General features: G+C 35.4%; 2 protein-coding genes across 9 annotated transcripts; one reads left to right on the plus strand and one right to left on the minus strand.

Annotated features, from left to right (window-relative positions):
- Positions 1–751: 751 nt before the first annotated feature.
- LOC108223227 (phosphatidylinositol 3-kinase, root isoform) lies at positions 752–13,118 on the plus strand. 4 transcript variants are annotated; one of them, XM_017397369.2, is made up of 18 exons: positions 752–975; positions 1,623–1,722; positions 1,926–2,022; positions 2,712–2,870; positions 2,980–3,189; positions 3,336–3,514; positions 4,683–4,830; positions 5,091–5,186; positions 5,345–5,480; positions 5,570–5,691; positions 6,433–6,621; positions 6,733–6,903; positions 6,967–7,104; positions 7,541–7,695; positions 7,820–7,963; positions 8,081–8,228; positions 8,312–8,456; positions 12,715–13,118. In XM_017397369.2, the coding sequence occupies exons 1-17, from the start codon at positions 897–899 to the stop codon at positions 8,447–8,449; spliced, it is 2,409 nt and encodes an 802-aa protein (XP_017252858.1). In that variant the 5' UTR covers positions 752–896; the 3' UTR covers positions 8,450–8,456; positions 12,715–13,118. The 4 variants fall into 4 exon arrangements, with proteins under 4 accessions (XP_017252858.1, XP_017252856.1, XP_017252857.1 ...); XM_017397367.2 differs by having other exon boundaries at positions 752–1,008; positions 12,715–12,816; XM_017397368.2 differs by having other exon boundaries at positions 752–1,008; positions 12,758–12,816.
- Positions 13,119–14,649: 1,531 nt separating this feature from the next.
- Positions 14,650–20,106, minus strand: LOC108219941 (uncharacterized Rho GTPase-activating protein At5g61530). 5 transcript variants are annotated; one of them, XM_017393542.2, is made up of 10 exons: positions 19,969–20,098; positions 19,347–19,423; positions 18,999–19,261; positions 18,206–18,268; positions 18,083–18,101; positions 16,951–17,049; positions 16,793–16,870; positions 16,473–16,717; positions 15,978–16,140; positions 14,650–15,097 (listed from the first exon to the last, which is right to left on the minus strand). In XM_017393542.2, the coding sequence occupies exons 2-10, from the start codon at positions 19,405–19,407 to the stop codon at positions 14,952–14,954; spliced, it is 1,137 nt and encodes a 378-aa protein (XP_017249031.1). In that variant the 5' UTR covers positions 19,408–19,423; positions 19,969–20,098; the 3' UTR covers positions 14,650–14,951. The 5 variants fall into 5 exon arrangements, with proteins under 5 accessions (XP_017249031.1, XP_017249030.1, XP_017249032.1 ...); XM_017393541.2 differs by having other exon boundaries at positions 14,750–15,112; positions 19,969–20,106; XM_017393543.2 differs by having other exon boundaries at positions 14,750–15,094.
- Between the last annotated feature and the right edge of the window lie 330 nt (positions 20,107–20,436).

Consider the following 20,436-nt stretch of genomic DNA (forward strand, 5'->3'; position numbering starts at 1 on the left):
TGTGTAAAGTTGAATAAGCTCCCACTGTGTGAGAAAACAAAAACATTATAAATAAGTTGGTTTGGTTTACGATCATAAATAATTATACTGATGGCGCAAAAAATGAGAAAGCTATAAAATTTCTATCCTCTACGTTGCCAATTTAATTTAATAAATTTAAGAAATATAAATTGACAATAAGGGTTATGTTCTAGAGATAATTGTTAGAAAGAGATTCTAATATTAGTTAGGGTTCTGCAACACAACTACACATGAAAAAAATTATATTTTTAAATTAATTTTGAAGACAACGATGCAAAAATACGTGTATTTAGATTTAGATCCTAAAAAACTATGAAAAATATAAAATTTTAGTGGTTTTATGATTTTATTTTAAGCGTTCTCTCTTGAACGCAACACTTAACGATAAATCGAGATTGTTCAGTATAATATTTAAAATAAATATGTTATAATATGATGAAATGAAAAATATATGATAATTGAGACCAATATAGAAAAACGTATGACCAAATACTTTTTAACAAGAAAATTTCTTGTTACACGCACGACAACATCATCCAGTAAATTATTAATAATATATAAATTTTGATGAGTAATTAATATTATTAAGTAATTAGTCAAAATTATTGATGAATTAAATATAAAAATACAATTAGAGTTTTTTTATCCCAAGCAAAAGCAATTTTGCAAGTTTTGACAAGCAGCCAGAGAGACTCAGAGATGATAATAAACTGCACAAATAGCATATTTGTGTGTTTATTTAAGTGCAGCTTTTAATCTTCTTCTTCAGTGATCACATATTAACATCTGCGTAAACTCTTAGTACAAAAATCACACTTGATCTACATACAAACCTATAGATACATGTGTGTATGTATACATAACTTAGTTACAAAATGAGTGGGAACGAGTTCCGATTCTTCTTATCGTGCGACATCAATCTCCCCGTTACTTTTCGAATCGATAAATTAGAAGGCAAGTTTTCTTCTAAATCTTCCCCTAATTCAGGTTCGCTCTTAACCTAATTTGATCGTCCAATTCTTCAATTTTGTCCTTTTATTTCACAATAGTTGTATTATTTATCCACTTTTTTGTATTCTTCGTATTAGTTGATTTCTCGCTACTAATATCTAATGTTTACTTCTACGATTAGCTCACAGTGAAAATCAAGTCTTAAATTCGTTTGTTGTATAGTTGTATCATTGATTCAGTTGTTATGTTCTTCGTAACTAGTTGATAGGTGGACATGAAAGATTATTTGTTTACTAGTATAGTTGGCTCGGAATGGAAGCAATCGAGGCCTAGAATTTGTTTGACATTTAGTTGTATGATCTAGAGTTATTATATTCTCCGTAAGATGGATAGTTATATATACTTAAGTTCTAATTTGTTTGTTTATTAGATAGCTCATAATTCGAAAGCTGCGGATAGAGTATTTATTTCTACATGTTTACTGTAACTGTTAGAAATGATTAAAAAATTGAATAGTTTGAGAGCTATTGTTGGAATGAATAATTTTGTCATGCGTACTTACCTTTGCGAGTTGGGATTATAGTTTTAGCTTTGTATGAAGTTTACGGTAGGTTTTTCTTTGTTTTTGATGAATATTTTTGTTTATATAGCCAATGAGAATGGTACGGTAGAGGATAGGAAAGGGGAGGTCTATGTTGAGTGTGCGTTATACATCGATGGTGCTCCTTTTGGGCTTCCGATGAGAACAAGGTTTGTCAGCATGACCTTATTCATGTCTCTGTTTAAAATGTATACTATTTCATTATCTATATTATGTTGTTTTGCATTTATTGGTTTTCTCTTTAATGTCTACTTCTGTGCCATGCCTAACAAATACCCTGGTCTATGTAGTTTACACCACCTTGTTGTGCCATATTGGGTTTTAATATCTATTAACAATGACTAAATACCAGGTTAGAGTCCCCAGGGCCATCATATTGCTGGAATGAACTCATCACTTTGAGTACAAAATACCGGGACTTGACGGCCAACTCACAACTTACATTAACAGTATGTACTTCCTAGAATAGTATGTGTATTATTTGGGTAGATTGAGGCTCTTTGGTTATTATATGTCCGTTTTGCATGATTAGTTCACCTGCACAAGCATCATTTTGAGAATTATATCAAGTGATAGTACATAAATGGACAGCACTTTGTCCTCAAGCCAAGCTCTAAAAATTCGACAAGATTATCTTATTATACTTTTCTACTACCTCTAATTGGGGCGAGCATCTTGTGAATTACTAAAGTAATATTTCTGGTTATAGTAGTTTACTGGCTATTATACTTTATTGTTCACTTGTTTCCCAGGAATAAAGTAGTAGTGGATTTTGTGCATCCATCATAAGCCACCAAAACTAACTGCTTAAACAGAATCTTGAAAAGCATATAGCTCGTAACCTCCGTTAAAAGCTAGGTTAAGAACTTTTTAGAGAAGCAGATACATCAATTTCAGTGCTTGGATTCTTTTCAGCAACCAGTCTGACCATCTATTGGTGCCCCCTCCCCCTGCGTCTATTTCCTCCCTTTTTGGTCATATAACCGTTTATTATTGTAAGTATCTCTCTAGGCAGTTCGACAGTAAGCAAATTAAGCCGATACAAACGGGGGCTTGGTAAAGACGATAATGGTATCCTTTAACTTTCTTTAATAGGAACTTGTGTTTGAAGTACAATGCCTTTTTCTTGATATTGCAGGTTTGGGACGTTTCGTGTGAGAAAAATGAGGGTTTGATTGGTGGAGCTACGATTCATCTTTTTAACATGAAAAAACAGCTCAAAACAGGGAGACACAAGCTTAGGCTTTGGCAAGGAAAAGAGGCAGATGGATCTATTCAAACCACTACTCCCGGAAAGGTTTGCGATTAGGACTTCATTAGCGGTTTTATATAAACTATACTTGTTCTGTTGTAATAAGTTCTGTTATATTATATATAATCTTTTTGCTTATTTGAACCTTCTGAAGGTTCCCAAGGAGGAGCGTGGGGAGGTGGAGCGTTTGGAAAAGCTTGTGAATAAGTATGAAAGAGGACAGATTCAACGAGTTGATTGGCTGGACCGCCTCGCATTCAAAGCTATGGACAAAATTAAGGAACGTGAAAACAGTAAAAATGGGAGTTCCCATCTTTACGTAGTTGTTGATTTTAGCAGCTTTGAACATCGAGTTGTTTTTCAGGTAAACATACTGTCCTGTTGCCAAGAGATTATGTATATATATGCTCGGAACAGAGGTCGGCTTTTATAGTTTGCTGTACATCATTGCTGTATATAATTGCCCTATATTGTGACAATTGACATGGTGTAGCTCGGTTTGATATCTAGGAATCAGGAGCAAATTTCTTAATACCCTCTCCTTTAGCGTCAACTAATGAACTGGTTACAGTTTGGGATCCAGAAGTGGGAAGGATTAATCCCTCTGAACATAAACAACTAAAGCTTGCTAGGAGTTTGACTCGTGGCATCATTGATAGGGATCTCAAACCAAGCTCTACTGAAAGAAGGTACGAGTAGATTTAGGTTCAATATGGCTTTTCCATTATGACTGCTTGTTTTTTATGTTTGCATGCTTTGGGCCTACTGATCATACTTTGGTATCTTATTTGAAAGTACTGATAAGCTGCCTGAAGTACAAAAGTGAAGTCCTTTTGTAATAAAGCTAACAAATGTTCCCAACTGAAATCGTTTTTCAGAAGTTAATTTTTCTATGCCTAATTGAAAGATAAATATATGAACTTATTCTAGAACTTTATTATGGGTCCCCAAAGCCAATAATAACGATAACCCACTTGGAACCTTTCTGTAAATGTCCTGCATTAATGGAAGGCCTAGTTAACTGTAGGTAACTTTTCCCTCAAGTGCCACTGTTATTACAACAACTAATGCTAATAGTAATATCCATATCATTTAAGCATTCGAGGCCTTCCTGGCATCCTTCTACACTTCATGAAACACAAAGTCCTCAGGGTGGATTAATAATATCTGGAAAACTGCACTTGAGCAAATCCTCATCCTTCGTGGTCGTGGTAGCATTACACTACAGCTTTTCCACTGGGTTGAGAGCTGGTGAACTACCTTATACTTTTTTACATGCTCCTTGATCCAATTATTTCAGAGGAAGCGTGTTATAAATCCCCTTATAAAGTTATATGAGGAAGTTGTTGCTACATCTTTTTTTCTACTGTGGACATGGTTGATAGGATGAGCCCTATCTAAGTTAATTGAAAGCCTTAACTAAAGATTTATATAATAATCAACATTCCTACAATATAAAACCCAAAATAGGTTTTGATCTTAACTTGTGCCTTCCTTGTCAAAAGTTCAATTCTTATTTTTGGCACAAAAATTTTATTTGGACCTACCTCCGGGTACCTTTGTGACAGCACGGGCCTGTTAGTAGTCATATTGTGCATTGAAACCTAAAGGTTGGAGTAAATTTTGTGCAAATGGCTAATTAGTCTACCTCAGTCAAAATAAACTCTATCCTCAGCCTTGCAAATATGGGTAATTAGTATACCTTAGAGTCAAAACAACCTTATTCAGCCTTTTCATTTTGTTTTAAGTAAAAATTTTATTTTTGTTTTTTTTTCATTTGCAAATGTATATGCTGTTTACAGGTAGCAATGCTTAATTACTTATCTAACTAATAATCCTTAACTTCTTGGATTTTAGGTCAATACAGAGAATAGTGAAATACCCACCCACACGAACTTTGAATGGAGATGAAAGGCATCTTTTGTGGAAATTTCGCTTTTCGCTAATGTCGGAAAAAAGAGCTCTCACAAAGTTTCTTCGATGCGTTGAATGGAGTGATGTTCAGGTTTTAACAAGTTACTGATGTTTAATTTGTATTATTTATTAATTTTACAGTATATATAGTGTGAACTTAATGATCGGTAAATGATTTTTAGTCTGTGTATTTCGTTTAATTTGTTGATGTAAACGATCCTATCTTATCAACATGTTTCTATATTGTAGATCATATTTACTACTCGCTAATTAGCAGCTGGTTTAGTCTTCTTATACTGTGAATATAGGCTTTTATACACTGTAATTTATCAAGTCGACTATGTTTTGCAGGAAGCGAAGCAGGCAATAGATCTGATGGGTAGGTGGGAAATGATTGATGTCTGTGATGCATTGGAGCTTCTATCTCCTGTATTTGAGAGTGAAGAGGTGAGTGTTTCACCTGTACACTCCTTGCATGTATGTTGCAAGAATAATTTATAATTTACTTGTGATGTCATAATTAATACAAATATGAATTTGGTGTCAGCTACTGATATATTAAGGTTTTACAGAAATTACGTGTAATAGAAATATGTGCAATACAGGTCCGTGCATATGCTGTTAGAGTTCTTGAAAGAGCTGATGATGAAGAGCTACATTGTTACTTACTTCAGTTGGTACAAGCTCTTAGGTTTGAGCGCTCTGATAAATCTCGCCTTTCTCATTTCCTTGTTCAACGATGTAGGCTTCTTCTCGTCTGCTGGTGACTTCCAAATTGTATTTTTCAATAGCATCATGGTTATGATTGATATATCTGCAACTTCTTGCAGCCTTGCGCAATATTGAATTGGCCAGCTTTCTCCGTTGGTATGTTGCAGTGGAACTTCATGATCCTACATATGCGAAACGTTTCTATTGCACCTATGAAATATTGGAAGAGAATATGATGAAGGTGACTCTTTATTTAAATTCTGTTCAGTTTAGTGATACCTCTATATGTGATTTCATCACTATGACATGCACATCTGATATTAAGATGATAATGTAAAGTTACCGTTTTTTTTAAAGGGGTATACATGAATATTAAAATAGACTTTGTGCCCGTTTTTCTGTTCTTACAAGTAATCTTTGAGTTCTAATTGTTTATAAGATTATTATCGGACTGATTCATAAGAAGTGAATATCATTTACTTGTGAATTACAAGTTAAATATTGAGAGCAGTAAATTTATACTTATTTCATTTACTTATTGTGATTTGTAACTTGACTTCATAGAAATGAATGTGATTTCTTCCAAAGGTAACTTCTAGTACTTTATTGATATTTTATTGTTTTTTATATATTTAAGTTACATTACTACTAATAAAGTTATCCGAACAGATAGTAATATATAAGACCAAAAATGTGTTTTATTTATAAGTATAAAAGTAACTTTAAGGTGAAAACTGAAAAGTAACTTTCTATAGTAACCTATGCATGTTGTATATCTACTCTATTCTCATAGGCATTGCTCCTCAAATTAGTGGGCATCTCAGATGGATATGGAAAAGCAGCAGTGACTAGTCTATGTATATATAGCATTATAGCTAGTTAATTATAATTATTGAGGAAAATAATTACTTCGGCCAATAATATGTATCTGTAGTGTAATTTCATCCTCAACTTTGAGTGATTACTAATGCCTTGCAAACAGTTGGGAGGAAATGAAGATGAAGATGGATACAAGTTGTGGCAGAGTTTGGTGCGTCAAACAGAATTGACAGCGCAGTTGTGTTCTATTATGAGAGATGTAAGAAATGTTCGAGGTGGAACTCAGAAGAAGATTGAAAAGCTTAGACATCTTTTATCTGGCCTCTTGAGTGAGCTTACGTATTTTGAGGAGGTACTTCCATTAACTCTTCAAATGATGCCTGAGTCAGCTTACATTGCATGTATCTACTGTTATCACTAGATTCCATTGAGATTCTATATTAATATACTTAACTATTGCCAGCCGATTCGGTCACCTCTCGCTCCCAGCATTCTAATTGCAGGAATCATTCCCTCAGAATCATCAATATTTAAAAGTGCACTGCATCCTTTGCGTCTAGCTTTTAGAACAACAGATTGTGGAAGCTGCAAAATCATTTTTAAGAAAGGAGATGACCTTCGGCAAGACCAGCTGGTATATCCTTAATATATTTCTTGTAATGGAGAGCCTGTTTACAATGATACTTGGTCTTTGCAGGTGATTCAGATGGTGTCACTTATGGATAGACTCCTTAAGTTGGAGAATCTTGATCTACATTTGACGCCATACAGAGTATTGGCTACTGGACATGATGAGGGCATGCTGGAATTCATACCATCCAAGTCTTTGGCACAGGTGTTTTTTTTACTTTTTTAAAAAAGAAGTTTTTAGCACAAGTCATGGTTCTAAAGAAGTTAATGGTACATTGTGCTAAGTATTCTTACTATATTTATGTCCTTTAAATTTACCTTTTGTATAGTATAGTTTACTTGAGATGATATTTGATGATTTTATTGTAATTTTCTTAAGAGAATATATCATGTGGCTAGCTACTGATATGGTTGGTGTGTTGAGTTGACATAAGGTCGTATTTGGTTTGTTACAAGTCCAATGTAAATAACGAACAACATAACACAAGGAAAAGAGGTAAACGAAGTGTTGTCTACCTGAATGCCACTGTTTTCTCAATGTTTGACGAAGGAACTAACAATTTTAGCTAAAAAAATTTATAGCACATTGTGTATCTTATTGCTGTGTTTAATACATTGTCATTTCCTCTATTATTTTCCAGATTCTCTCAGAACACCGTAGTATTATAAGTTACCTGCAGAAGTTCCATCCAGATGAGGAAGGACCATTTGGGATCACAGCCACATGTTTGGAAACATTTATAAAAAGCTGTGCTGGCTACTCAGTTATTACATATATACTGGGCATTGGGGATAGGTAAAACAATATGAGCAAATATAATAATGATAATGAATGTATAACTTCTTAAAGATATCAAACTCTAAGCTGCATAAATAGGGCATACTTGACTAATTGTTGTATACGTCCTTGCGGTTTATAGGCACCTTGATAATCTTCTACTACGAGATGACGGCCGCCTGTTCCATGTTGATTTTGGTTTTATTTTAGGTCGAGATCCAAAACCCTTTCCGCCACCTATGAAGCTTTGTAAAGAAATGGTTGAGGCTATGGGTGGAGCAGAAAGGTACGTTGTTTCTAGTATGCATGGAATGCTTGCTAGCGCTGTACATGGTTCTCGTATCTATCTGATCATCATATGCAACTTATATTTGTCTGTGTTTCCTGGTTCTGTCTTCTACAGCCAGTACTATACCAGATTTAAATCTTATTGCTGTGAGGCATACAACATTCTTCGGAAATCTAGCAACTTAATATTGAATTTGTTTTATCTGATGGCCGGATCCAACATCCCTGACATAGCATCTGATCCTGAAAAAGGCATCCTAAAGGTAATACTTTGCAGTACTTCATTATATTCTTTTAATATCATGTTGTGCCCTGTTGAAATGACTGAGCCTTTTCTTGGTTAAAGCTCCAAGAGAAATTCAGATTGGACTTGGATGATGAGGAATGCATACATTTTTTTCAAGATCTCATCAATGAAAGTGTCAGTGCATTGTTTCCCCAAATGGTTGAGACAATCCATAGATGGGCTCAGTACTGGCGCTGAGTTAAATGTAAGGTTTATATACATGCCTATGCAGTTGAGCTGTTTATGCTTTATATCTGTTGTTTTGGTGGTAAGTCTCGCTGCATGGTTTATACACTGTTCAGCATGCTCTGATTCTATTCTGATCCGGTTTCTTTTTTTTTGCTAAATATTAAAAATGAATTAATCTGAAAAGATTACAAGGATAGGGTCCAACCCTTAATGAAAAGGGGGGACTATAATACGAAGACCAGTACAGGCACTAGAACAAGCATTAAACTACCAAGCTACAGATTGTTAAAAAAGACAAGCTAGCAAATTAAATCAGTAGAGAATGGCTACAAAGGAAGGGTCCCGTTTAATTCTAGCTCTAAAAGCAGCACATGAATAAAGTTTCTCTCGAACAATCTGCTTGATCTTGCTAATCATAGTGGAAGGATTGCATCTGGTGTCACGGTGAATACGATTATTTCTCTCAGTCCAAATAGCATAAAAGACAGCCGAGATGAATAAATAACCAATATGCTTCTCAAAATCATTCGGTTCAGGTTCAAGAAATCGTCCACTAATAAAGTTGTCCCAAGTCGAGGACACTTTGAAGGGGCATGCATTAAGAACAATTCTGCTGTAGGCACAGTGAGAAAACAGATGAGAATGCGTTTCCGGGTGAGTAGCACAGAGAACACATATTGGATCAGTGTAAAGACCGAATCTCAGCATACGATCCTTAGTGAACAAACGTTTTTGCAAAACAAGCCAAGCGTTAACTGCATACCGAGGAATGTGAAACTCGTGCCAAATAAAGTCCAACCAAACAGGAGCGGTGTTGTGTTGCACTAGGCTCTTATAAACAGAAGATACTGAAGCCTCACTATCATTGTTCCATAGAATAGCATCACGGCCTGAAGGAGTGATATTCTGGCAGAGAAGTCTTAGGTGAATGACGGAGTAGCAATCTCTCAGGTTCCACTGGCCATTCCAAATAATTGTACTCAGCTTAGCATGCAACGGGGATCGCATAGCAGACCTAAGACTCGCATCAAACTGATGTAATAAGGGAGCACCATTACACCAAGGATCATGCCAAAGAGAGAAGTTGGATTGGGAGCCAACTTTATAATGAAGGTGTTGAAGAGCAATAGGCCGTAAACGAAGAATACGTCTCCAGCACCAAGAGCATTTAGATGGAATTTTTAGCGTCCAGAAATGATTTTTATCAAGCTCATAAGCATTAAGCCAGGAAATCCAAATTGATGGTGCCTGATTAATGATTCTCCAGATTTGAAATAAAGCTGCAGCGTCATTCCATTTCCTGATGTGTTTGAAACCAAGGCCACCTTCATGTTTAGGGAAGCAACATTTCTTCCAAGCCACTTTAAAGTTGCAAGAACCCGAACTCGTACCCTTCCAAAGAAAAGTGGAGAGGATAGAGTGGATTTTCTTGATAACAAGAACCGGGAGGAAAATAATTGAAGTCCAAAATTCTTGGATGCTGAAGAGAACATGACGAAGTAGTTGAATTCTACCAGCTAAACTCAAGAATCTACAAGTCCAGAGGTGGATTCTTCTACAAAGCTTATCAATAAGAGGTGCACATTGTCTAGCATTTAAGCTTCCAGAAATAAGAGGTATGCCCAAATATAAAATTGGCAGAGTACCTTCAGAAAATCCCGAGGCAGAGAGAGCAAAATCTTTCACAGTGTTATCAACATTGCCAAAGAAGCAGTGACACTTAGATAAATTAAGCTGCAGACCTGAGATGCTAGAGAACAAAGAAATGCCCTTGAGGAGTAGAGAAATTGAGTCCTGATTTCCGCGACAAAATAGTAAAAGGTCATCCGCAAATACAAGGTGAGTAAGTTGAAGCTTTGCAGTGCGCCAGTGATACTGAAAGTCTCCTTCACTAATGGATTGTTTCATACATGCATTAAGAACTTCCATAGCTAGGACGAATAGATAGGGGGAAAGAGGGTCCCCCTGTCTAAGCCCAGATTTGGCATCAAAGTAACCTTCCAGTGAACCATTGATTTTCACAGAGTATTTGCAAGAACTAATACAAACTTTCAACCACGAAATAAAACCAGGAGGGAAATTCATAAGATGAAGAGTCTTCCATAAAAAAGACCAATTAAGACTATCAAAAGCCTTTTTAATGTCAAGTTTACAAGCAAATTTTGGAGTTCCACTCTGTAAATGATAGTCTCTACAAAGAAACTGAGCAAGCATAATATTATCTCCCATTTTACGACCCGGGATAAAGGCACCTTGATTTGTAGAAACTAAACTCCCCATGATAGGTTTAAGCCTGGCAGCAAGCATTTTTGCAATACATTTATACAATGTATTACAACAGGAGATAGGTCTAAACTGCTTCATAGAATTAGCATTCTCCTCCTTGGCAATCAGCGCAATGGCAGTAGAATTAATAGCATTCGGAAGGTGCCCCGTATCAAAAAAATGAAGAATAGCTTTACTAACATCCTTACCAACAATAGACCATGCTTTAGTGTAGAATTCAGGAGTAAAACCGTCTGGACCCGGGCTCTTGCCTTTACCCATGGACTGGAGAGTAAGAAAAACATCAATCTCAGAAAAAGGTTGCATAATTTCCGAGGCCTGTTCAGTAGAGAGCTTTGGCAAATCGAAGGAGGAAGGAAAATCCTGGACTAAATGCTCACTGCCAACCAGATTCTCAAAGTAATTAACTGCCAATCTAGAGATGCCCTGGTGAGAAGTAAAAAGATTCCCTTGCTCATCCTGCAGCTTGCATATTTTATTAGAGTTCCATCTCCCTTTGCAAGAGTTATAGAAGAAAGAATTATTCCCATCTCCATAATTGAGCCATTTAATTCTGGACTTTTGCTTTAGAATTTGCTCTTCCTTTGCTAAAGCATCATTGAGCAGACAAATCAATCTATTTTCCTCTTCTCGTTGGGAAGCATCAGGAATTGAGGGAAGAGAGGACTGAAAATCAGCAAGATCATTTCTGCAGGAGACAACTAGATGGTGCAGATTGCCCTGTTCAGAATTCAATGACTTTAGAGCATTCTTCACAGCATTGAGTTTAGATTTTAGCACAAACCAAGGGTGACCAGAGAAGTGAAAAGACCAAGCATGGGATACCACCTCAAAAAATCTTTCATGCTCCAGAAGATAATGAAAAATTTGGAATGGTTTTTTAATTCTTTCACAATGAACACCAAGGCCAACAACAACAGGGCAATGATCAGAGATACCTCTTGGCAAAATTTCTGCAGATGAGAGATCAAATGTAGACAACCATGTACTGTTAACTACTGCTCTGTCAAGTTTTCGAAGTAGAGGAGAGCTTGTGTTCCCATCCCACCAAGTAAAGATTGGACCAGTGAACCTTAAATCAGAGACACCAATATCACAAATACAGTTTCTAAATTCAGAGATAGAGTTATTCCTCCGAGGCAAACCCATATTTGATTCAGAAGATTCAAGAAAAGTATTGAAATCTCCCATAATACACCAAGGAGTATTATCAGAGATAAAATCAACATCAATTTGCTTTAAATCATCCCAGAGAACTCTTCTATTACCAACAGCATTAAAGGCATAAATGAACGAAATTACACAGCAACAAGAACCATGTCATTATGCCTTTAGTTATTTGGAACCATTTAGATAAAATTAGTTCTGGGAGACCAAGCTAAATAACTGAGCATTACAATGCTGAATCTGAAAGCATCTCACCTACCTTAAATAAGTTGCAAGGTGGTAATCCATTCAGCTTATGCCCATATAAATAGAAAATTCATTTTATCTTTAAATGTGTGTGTGTGTGTGGGTCTGTGCTACCTTTTAATTTAGCAGTTTTTTTGGTTCTCATTTACTGTTTTGTTTGAATTGACACTAGACAATGCAAGCTAAAACGCATGGGGCAGTTTCAAGCCCCGCAAATAATAACCATTTTGGGTACCTTATGAAGGTTGACCTCGATGTGATAGCTTAGATAATAAAAAATAACTTAGCCATGGTGCTGAACAGAGATTGTCATGGATTATGCAAATCTGCTTGTAAACACTCTGTAAATTGCATCACGTGAAAAGAATTTTATCCTTGGCAATGCATTAATAAGTTTGAGTGATTTATAATCTATTAACCTGCAGTGTAGTTTGAGTGATTTATAATCTATTAACCTGCAGTGTTGGTTCATTAATTTGATGATTGCATCACATTATTAGAAGTAATATATTAGTTTCTTAAAGTTGACTATCTCTTGTATGATAAAATTCTTTTTATTTTGGCAATAATTACAGCTTTGGCAGCATTGATCGAGTATATAGGATGTTTATTTTCTAGGTCGCGGATGATGGCGAAGAAAAACTGTACATGGGTTTGTTCACTATTAATGTATAGCTTGGTCACAGAAAAATGAATTGCATGTGCCACTGGCCCAGAGGTATAAATTATATCGAATTTTCTAGTTAGACAGTTGCATTACAAGCTGCCCTGTAGCACTTTGCTGCTGATCTAGGGGTGATTCATGTGTATTACTTTCTGGTAAGTTGTAAATAGTATATGTCAATCTAGAAGATATAGTCAGAAATGTTTTTTCATCTTTATGACTAAACCTTTTTGTTACCTAGGTTATTCTCTGATCTCTACTCATTATGATACCCCTTGTAAGCAAGCAAGGAATGTAATATTTGAATTTATATTACTTGGTTTGTGTTTTATGCTTTTGGCCGTCTCCAGCACCCTAGCATTATTCACTTTGACAGTTTGACAATAATCAGGAAGGCCGTGACAATCATATGAATATCATCATCGCTGCTCTGCTCCAATGGCTTTTATTCACTTGATGATTTTAATATTAAAAACTAGTTGAAAAATCGAGCATTGGAAATAGTTACTTGAATTTTAATGTGATAGTTGCAGTAAAACATTGGTAAATCATATGCATTGCTTTATTTCGAAACTGTGGTAGTAATTGGCTGTTCCCGCCAAAACCAAAACAATTGTCTGTGATATCAGTTTGGTGGTAGATGAACCTCAAACAGAGAACCAAAAAAAATGACATTCTTCAAGTCAGGATGATGTCGAAGAAAAATAGAGCTTCGAAAATATGAAATGTATCTGTTACAGACCTAGAGCTATAATGAATGAACGCAGACCCTGACCTAACAATTTTGTGTTCACAATACCGTTATTTTGATATTACTCTTGTTTTATAGAAATATGCCTTCAATATACAGAACATCACTTTGTTTTAGATTAACACATGAGTTTCGAATTATACTCAAATATTAAGTCTTTCCGGAACCTGAATCTCTTTCCAAGAATCATTATTAACAGAATACATCGCTTGAGCCTTGTAGAGCACAAACAATATCATCATCAAGCTCCTGCAGAATAGGAGCAATCCTAAGAATCTTGAAATCATTAGAAATATCATCAAAACCAAAGCCAAACAAAACCTGTTCGCTATCTGGTTGTTGAATGGGAGTAGGAAGTTGTTAATAAATCGCCAAGTCATGGGATTCAATAAATAATAACATTACCACGATGATTAGCAAGACAAACAAGACCATTACAAGAACATACCGAACCAATAATACCCCAAAATATTCGAACGTGGAGGAGTGTACAAGTTTCACAAGTATCAACACAGATGAATTTGTTGACAACTTTGAGTACAGAGGAGAGCTGTTTTTGGTGGGGTTTGGTGAGGTGCGTTTGAAAAAATTAGAGAAAATGTCCCAACAGTTACTATTTTGAGACAAATAGGCCTGAACCTAAAGTTGCGTTTTGGTTTTCTGAGAAAAACACGACTTGAAGTTGCGTTTTCAACTAAGAACACGACTTGAAGTTGCGTTTTTGTTCGATACTGTAAATCGAAGTTGCGTTTTGAATTGACATTTTGAGTATTTTTTTTCAAAAAGTGACAATAGAAGCCTAAATAGTGACATTTGAGATCTAACACCCAAAAAATTGGGGGTTTGGAATAATGGATAGCCAGGATTCGCAAACTGATTTGCAACAGAGTGCCGAGATTACAAGCAAGAATGTTAATACACTCAACACGGGTCGGATTTGGATTAGCTAAATCCAAATTCAAATACTTTAGTGTCAAAATCCAAATCCGACAATTAAAGAGACTGCAGTAAAATATCAACATATCTCCAATTTTACATTTCATTCACACTCCATAAGTGTATTTAGAAGTGAAATAAAACCTTCACCAACTGATATTGGTCCATCAAAATTTCGGGAGCTTCTTGAATTTAACAGCAAAACCAATCCCTAATGTTTATCACAAGTATACATCCCCATGACTCTGTCATGTACATATATAGAACTTTTTCCTAAAATAACTTGACAAATTTACAACTGTCACATTGAGCAGGGTAAGACTGGATAATTTTCCTTCATATGTAACTACAAGTTTAGGAGTCCTGAACCTAAGCAAAGGATATGATTGATTGATCATAAGAAGCTACAAGTTTATGAAACCTGATTCTAAGAACCCATGTAGAAGAATTATATGCCAAATTCACCTCCAGACAGTTTCATTTGCATCAGTGAAAATCTCATTGTGATGTTCTATCAAGCTTTGAACAACATCAATCGCACCAAAATCAGCTGGAAGGCCATCATCCAAAGATATGGGTGTAGATGCATCAACTCCTTCATTCTCTTCTGCATCAGGAACAACTAAAATGAAGCCACAATCTTAGGTTATTGAATTGAATCTACTAAAGAACAACACTGATGGCTTATATATATAATGTAGTATCCCGAAAGTGCAGACTATTTTATCCAACGAAACATGACTTTCATATGCAACTCTAAGCGACTAGCTAAATGGGCTCCTAAGGTGGAAATACAAGGAATTTGGCACCAAAACTTGCTCCAATAGCCTCTTAGTGAAACCTTAAGAAGTTAAAAGCTCCACTTCCTCATTTTTAACAGCTCCTAGTCATCCCTTATACTTTTTTTGTGAATAAAATATTCACTTCCCTCCCACTTAATCTTCTTTTCTCTCTCTTTCATTTGAATTTAAAATTATATAATATTATTAAGGAATATATATAAGGAGTGCTGGAGTTGTAATACCTGGCAATGTTCTAAATCACAAAGAGCCTAATTTTTTAGGGTTCGGTCCCTGACATACGAATTTCAGGGCAGGAAAAACCGTTGGACGGCTTAACCTTAAGTTTTGGATGCATATTCCAGCACTTTTTTTCGGCTGAATGTATACTACTAACATTCGCCTGTTCAGGACCAGCTGCCAATTGTTTATATTATTTATAAGGAATGCACTAAGAGGCTCTTTGAGTTGCACTAAGCCAAAAAGTAAATTCAATAATCCAAAGTTGAAGCAAATGCAGTAAACATTTCAAAATAGCAATTGCAACGAGAAGTTAAAGATTCATTCAGGCATGAGCTTGTCAAAAAGTTTTTACTGAGAGAGTTCTTATTATCTAACAAACAAAATTTTAAACAAAATAACAAAACAAAAATTAGAAGTCTAGATATAAATATAAATAAAAATAGGACTAAAGACAGGAATGTTTACCTGCAAGCATATCAATTTCAACATTGTCCCTTGAAAGATCCGCATTATTCTTGGGTTGATTTCTCGAAGGATGACTCCAGAACTGTCTATGAAACTCTGGCCTCTGACCCTTCTGCCACAATATAATGGGAGCCATTTCCATGGCAAGACTCCGAGCATCCATCTGTAAGAATCAGCTAAAGTTAATCATCATGGATTTAAGAATTCCTTAATATAAGCCTGACTATCCATAGCAATTCTTAACTATTACAAATTTTGAAGAAGCACTTTAACATTCATAATAAGAGTCCAAGACTCAACCGCATTTACTTTAAAAGGCAATTTTGGTTTATGTAAAGACCATTGGGAGAGAGGAGACACACACACACACACACACATATGTGTGTGTGTGTGTGTGTGTGTTGAAGGAAGGGGGGAGGGAGAGAGGGAGGGAGGGAGGGAGAGAAAGAGAGTGGGGGAGAGAGAGAGAGAGAGAGAGAGAGAGAGAGAGAGTGCCTTGGTAAGGAGTGAATTCTGGCTAACACGGAGCAGGAGTGCAGTAACAAGTTCTAGTGTCATATAGTTAACTGTTGGAAGCCTTTTCAATACATCTCGCAACCCAGGTATGCTGGAACGTGATCTTTTAATTTCATCATGTAGTTCAAAGGTAGTTAAAGGCTCGGGCAGGCTTTCAAAATAACACTTGATCAAGGTTGCAACATCAAGAGGGTCTGTACCTTCTGGCAGCGAAGCGTTGGGATCTATGAAGAACAAACACCAATTATGCTATTTACAGTATATAATTAGTGAAATCTTAAGAATCTTGCACTTCATACCTTGGTTGTATAATGAAACCAACTGCTGTATAACCTTTCTATTTCCTTCAGACTTGAACAATTCTTGAGAGTTTAATCCTAAATTAGCAATAAAATTGGTCATGATATGTAGAATTCAAACTACCATCATTCATACATTTACTTGTCATGCAAATTACCTGACAGTACAAGATAATCTGCACACTTCACTAGTATGTAAGGAATAGGCCTGGTTGACTCTTGCCTTTGCACAGTGATTTCAATTGGAACTCCAAATACTGAAAATATATATATAAAGAGTTAATGCATTACGTTTTGAATGGACTAGTTTTTTACCCTTATCAAGTGCATTAAAATCTTTCTTACAAGAGCAAGAAGCATATATACAAAGAATTGGTACAGGGTCTATAATCTTACCTCCCAGTCTGATCCTGAGGACTAACCAGCAAATAATTGGTACTCGAAGCATTAATCAGTTCTTTTTAAAAGAGTACAATGGCGACTACTTGTTTCTATGTAAAATATAGTAATTACTATTACAATATCAGTGAATTATGTTTGTGTTATTTATTGCTTAACTTTTTTAAATATCCCTACTTAGATGTGAACTTAATACCTGATTTAACATCTTATATTTATACATGGAGACTGGAGAGTAAATAAAAGACGGTAATATCTTTTCTGCTCTCTTGCTTTTTGTTCAACATTTTTTTTAATAATCTGCACACTTCATTAGTTTGTCTCATTTCAAATTTTCATTTCTCCAATCTCTTAATGCAATTCCACCAATCCCAAGCTATGTTACCCGGACTCTTCCTTTTGTCTCGAGTATCCGTGTCGGACATTCGACACTCGGACATGGGTATGGACACTCCTACACTTATTTTAAGCCAAAAACATGTAAAATTTTCAAATTATTGCTGAGTCCGACACTTCGACACGTATCCATGTTGGACACTTTTAGCCGAGTCCTGGTAACTTAGATCCCAAGCCTTCACATGTCCAGAATCGGTATTGATATCATTTTCATTTATTTTAATTAGCTCAACATTCAAACTCTAGCCCCCACCCCCTTCCATCTCTCTAAATTCTCAACCACAAACTGAATTCCATTCTCATGAAAACCCTAATAGTGACGAGCGGCTACAATTATTAAATTGTTGTAGATATAAACTGTATTTATGTTTTAAAAAACCTATTACTAATGATAATTATAGAAACTAAAGTTTGCTTCCCCAAAAAGAAAAATATATGGTTACTCCTAAATCAACTCATAAGATAAATGTTGACAAAGGTAACTAAGACTCTTACCATCTGTGCTTGCAACTCCCTGCAAAAAAAAAAAAAAATCAGATATAAGAGATCTACGAATTGTAAAGTACGACGTAAACAAATGTTAAGAACATTAACTTTTACATAGCATATACAGTATACCTTCTGCCAACGCTCAAAATCAGTCAAAAGAACCTTGCTCTTCTGTTTAGTTATCTTTGCCACCTGAAATACATGACCAACTCTTATATGTCAATTCTGACATTACAAATTATGCTTGTTACATAAACGAAGACAATGTCTGGAAATAGTGAAGGAAGCCCGATTTTCACTCCTAGGATAATTTTCTTTTTCATTTTTTCTTCTTTCAATAATGAAGTTCCAGGTATAATAATTTCTTAATTACACTATGTAACAATGTACATGAGAGGCTATAGCCAACTTTGATGCCATGAAAGTAATATACCATCATTACTATTTACGACACGTAGACGTCCACAACATTGAAGACCTATTAATGGGTTACCTTATCGCATTTAATGCAAAATAGTATCATGCTATGTAAATCTAAAACAAGCAATTGAAATTTTATCCAGCTATATGTTGATCAGTCTTTCCATAAAAACCCCAATTGTTCACTATACTTTTTTAGAATTGGCAGGTCATTAAATAATAATAAAGTGAGGAACAGATCAAATTGAAAACCCAACCCAAAGATAATACAACATATAGTTATATGAAACCTGGGGCACACGTCAAAGGTTATTATCAACATTCAACACATCACTATAAAAACAAGTACCAATAAAACCATGATTAAATGAAACCCACTTAATTATAATCTAATATTTATCACAGAACCTCTTAGGGGTAAGCTTGCGATACCAAAAACAAACCCTAATGGAGTTATCCAGTGCTTATTAATGCATATAATAAATAAGAAATATTAAATTACCTCTTCGACCTTTATCTTTCCAACATTGACCTTCTCTTTTGTTTCTGTAACACCCTTTCTAAACAACATTCCAGTTGTGGCAGCAGCAGAGATAAGACGTTCTTGCATAGCATGTCTTGTAGATGGTTGTTGAAGAAATGACCAGCGACTTTTCACTATTGAGCCAACTTTTTCAGCCACGTCTGCAACATTGCCTTTGGCATCTTTTGCAACCTCGCCTACAAATGTTCCCGCAGATTGCCCAGCTTCTTTAAGCTTCACTCCTGAATTAACAATATAAGCATACTCACTATAGAGATATACATATGCATTTTTTACTAAAAATGGCAGAAATTATCCTTTAATTACCTGATGTTGAAAAGAAGTCACTAGCCTTCTCCTGCCACTGAGGTGAGACTGGTGTAGGCATTGCAACGAAACTAAACCTGATTCCATTAACAGAAAAAATCATTAAAAACACACAAATGATATGAATAGTCCAGTTAATTCCATTCAGCTAAACAAACTATACTATCAAGAACTCATTTCAATATACCATTCATTTACATTAGGTAACAGGTTTAATACATCCTAATTACTCTCTATCTCCCTCCCCCTCTCACTCTCTCCCTCCCCATCTCTCTCTCTCTCTCCCCCTCCCTCCCTCTCCCTCCTCTCTCTATCTCATTCGTAAATGATACCATATCAATAAACACTAAACCAAAAACAGAAACAACGAATAAGACTAACTAGGATGAATTCATAGAGGCCAACATAGGATACATACCTCTATTTCTATACATACATATACATCTATACATGATCAGATCAAATCAAACATCAAAAACAGACATACACATAAATAATCACTCCAAGTTGGAAACTTTAACATGAATCTCAAAGCCCACTCTACACTGAAACCCAAAAACCCGAAAAGATTAAATTTTTAAACGAAATTCAAGAAAATCTCAAGTGGGCACTAAGAGTTTACCTTGTGTTTCTTGTATACAAAGAGCTGTTGGTTTTGATCAACAGGCAGGGGGGAATGAAAGAAATATAAAACAAGAAATTAAAAAATAAAATTGAAAAGTCACCCAAGTACAAAGGAGAAAGCTGATTGGTTGAGTGGTAGGGTGTATATTGTTATTGGTGGTCAAGCACCCAGGCTAAATAACCCATCAATCTGGAATTTTCCAACGATTATAACGGTTCTTCGGGTCTTTCTCCTTTCAAATTTTCCACCTTTTGGGGAAATCGGATAACCAAGAAACCAATATGCAGTAGATTTCTTGTTTTTATTTAATCTTTTTTTAACTTTATTATTAATTAATATTGGCTAAAATTGATTTTTTGAGACTCATTTACGACATCTTGACTAGTTTTTTTAATTTTTTTCGAAATGGTTAGTTAATTTTTAATATGTTGTTCTTAGTAGAGAGAAAAATATCAAATTCATTTT

The sequence above is a fragment of the Daucus carota genome, chromosome 5 (genome assembly GCF_001625215.2).
Source record: "Daucus carota subsp. sativus chromosome 5, DH1 v3.0, whole genome shotgun sequence".
NCBI lineage: Eukaryota > Viridiplantae > Streptophyta > Magnoliopsida > Apiales > Apiaceae > Daucus > Daucus carota.

Coding starts and splice junctions, on each gene's coding strand:
- LOC108223227 (XM_017397367.2), top strand. CDS start 897: ATGAGTGGGAACGAGTTCCGATTCTTCTTATCGTGCGACATCAATCTC. Junction 7,105..7,540: donor CATCCAAGTCTTTGGCACAG/GTGTTTTTTTTA, acceptor ATTATTTTCCAG/ATTCTCTCAGAACACCGTAG. Junction 7,696..7,819: donor ATACTGGGCATTGGGGATAG/GTAAAACAATAT, acceptor TGCGGTTTATAG/GCACCTTGATAATCTTCTAC.
- LOC108219941 (XM_017393541.2), bottom strand. CDS start 19,407: ATGCCTACACCAGTCTCACCTCAGTGGCAGGAGAAGGCTAGTGACTTC. Junction 18,269..18,998: donor GAAAGATAAAGGTCGAAGAG/GTAATTTAATAT, acceptor CATGTATTTCAG/GTGGCAAAGATAACTAAACA. Junction 15,113..15,977: donor TGAAATTGATATGCTTGCAG/GTAAACATTCCT, acceptor GCTTCATTTTAG/TTGTTCCTGATGCAGAAGAG.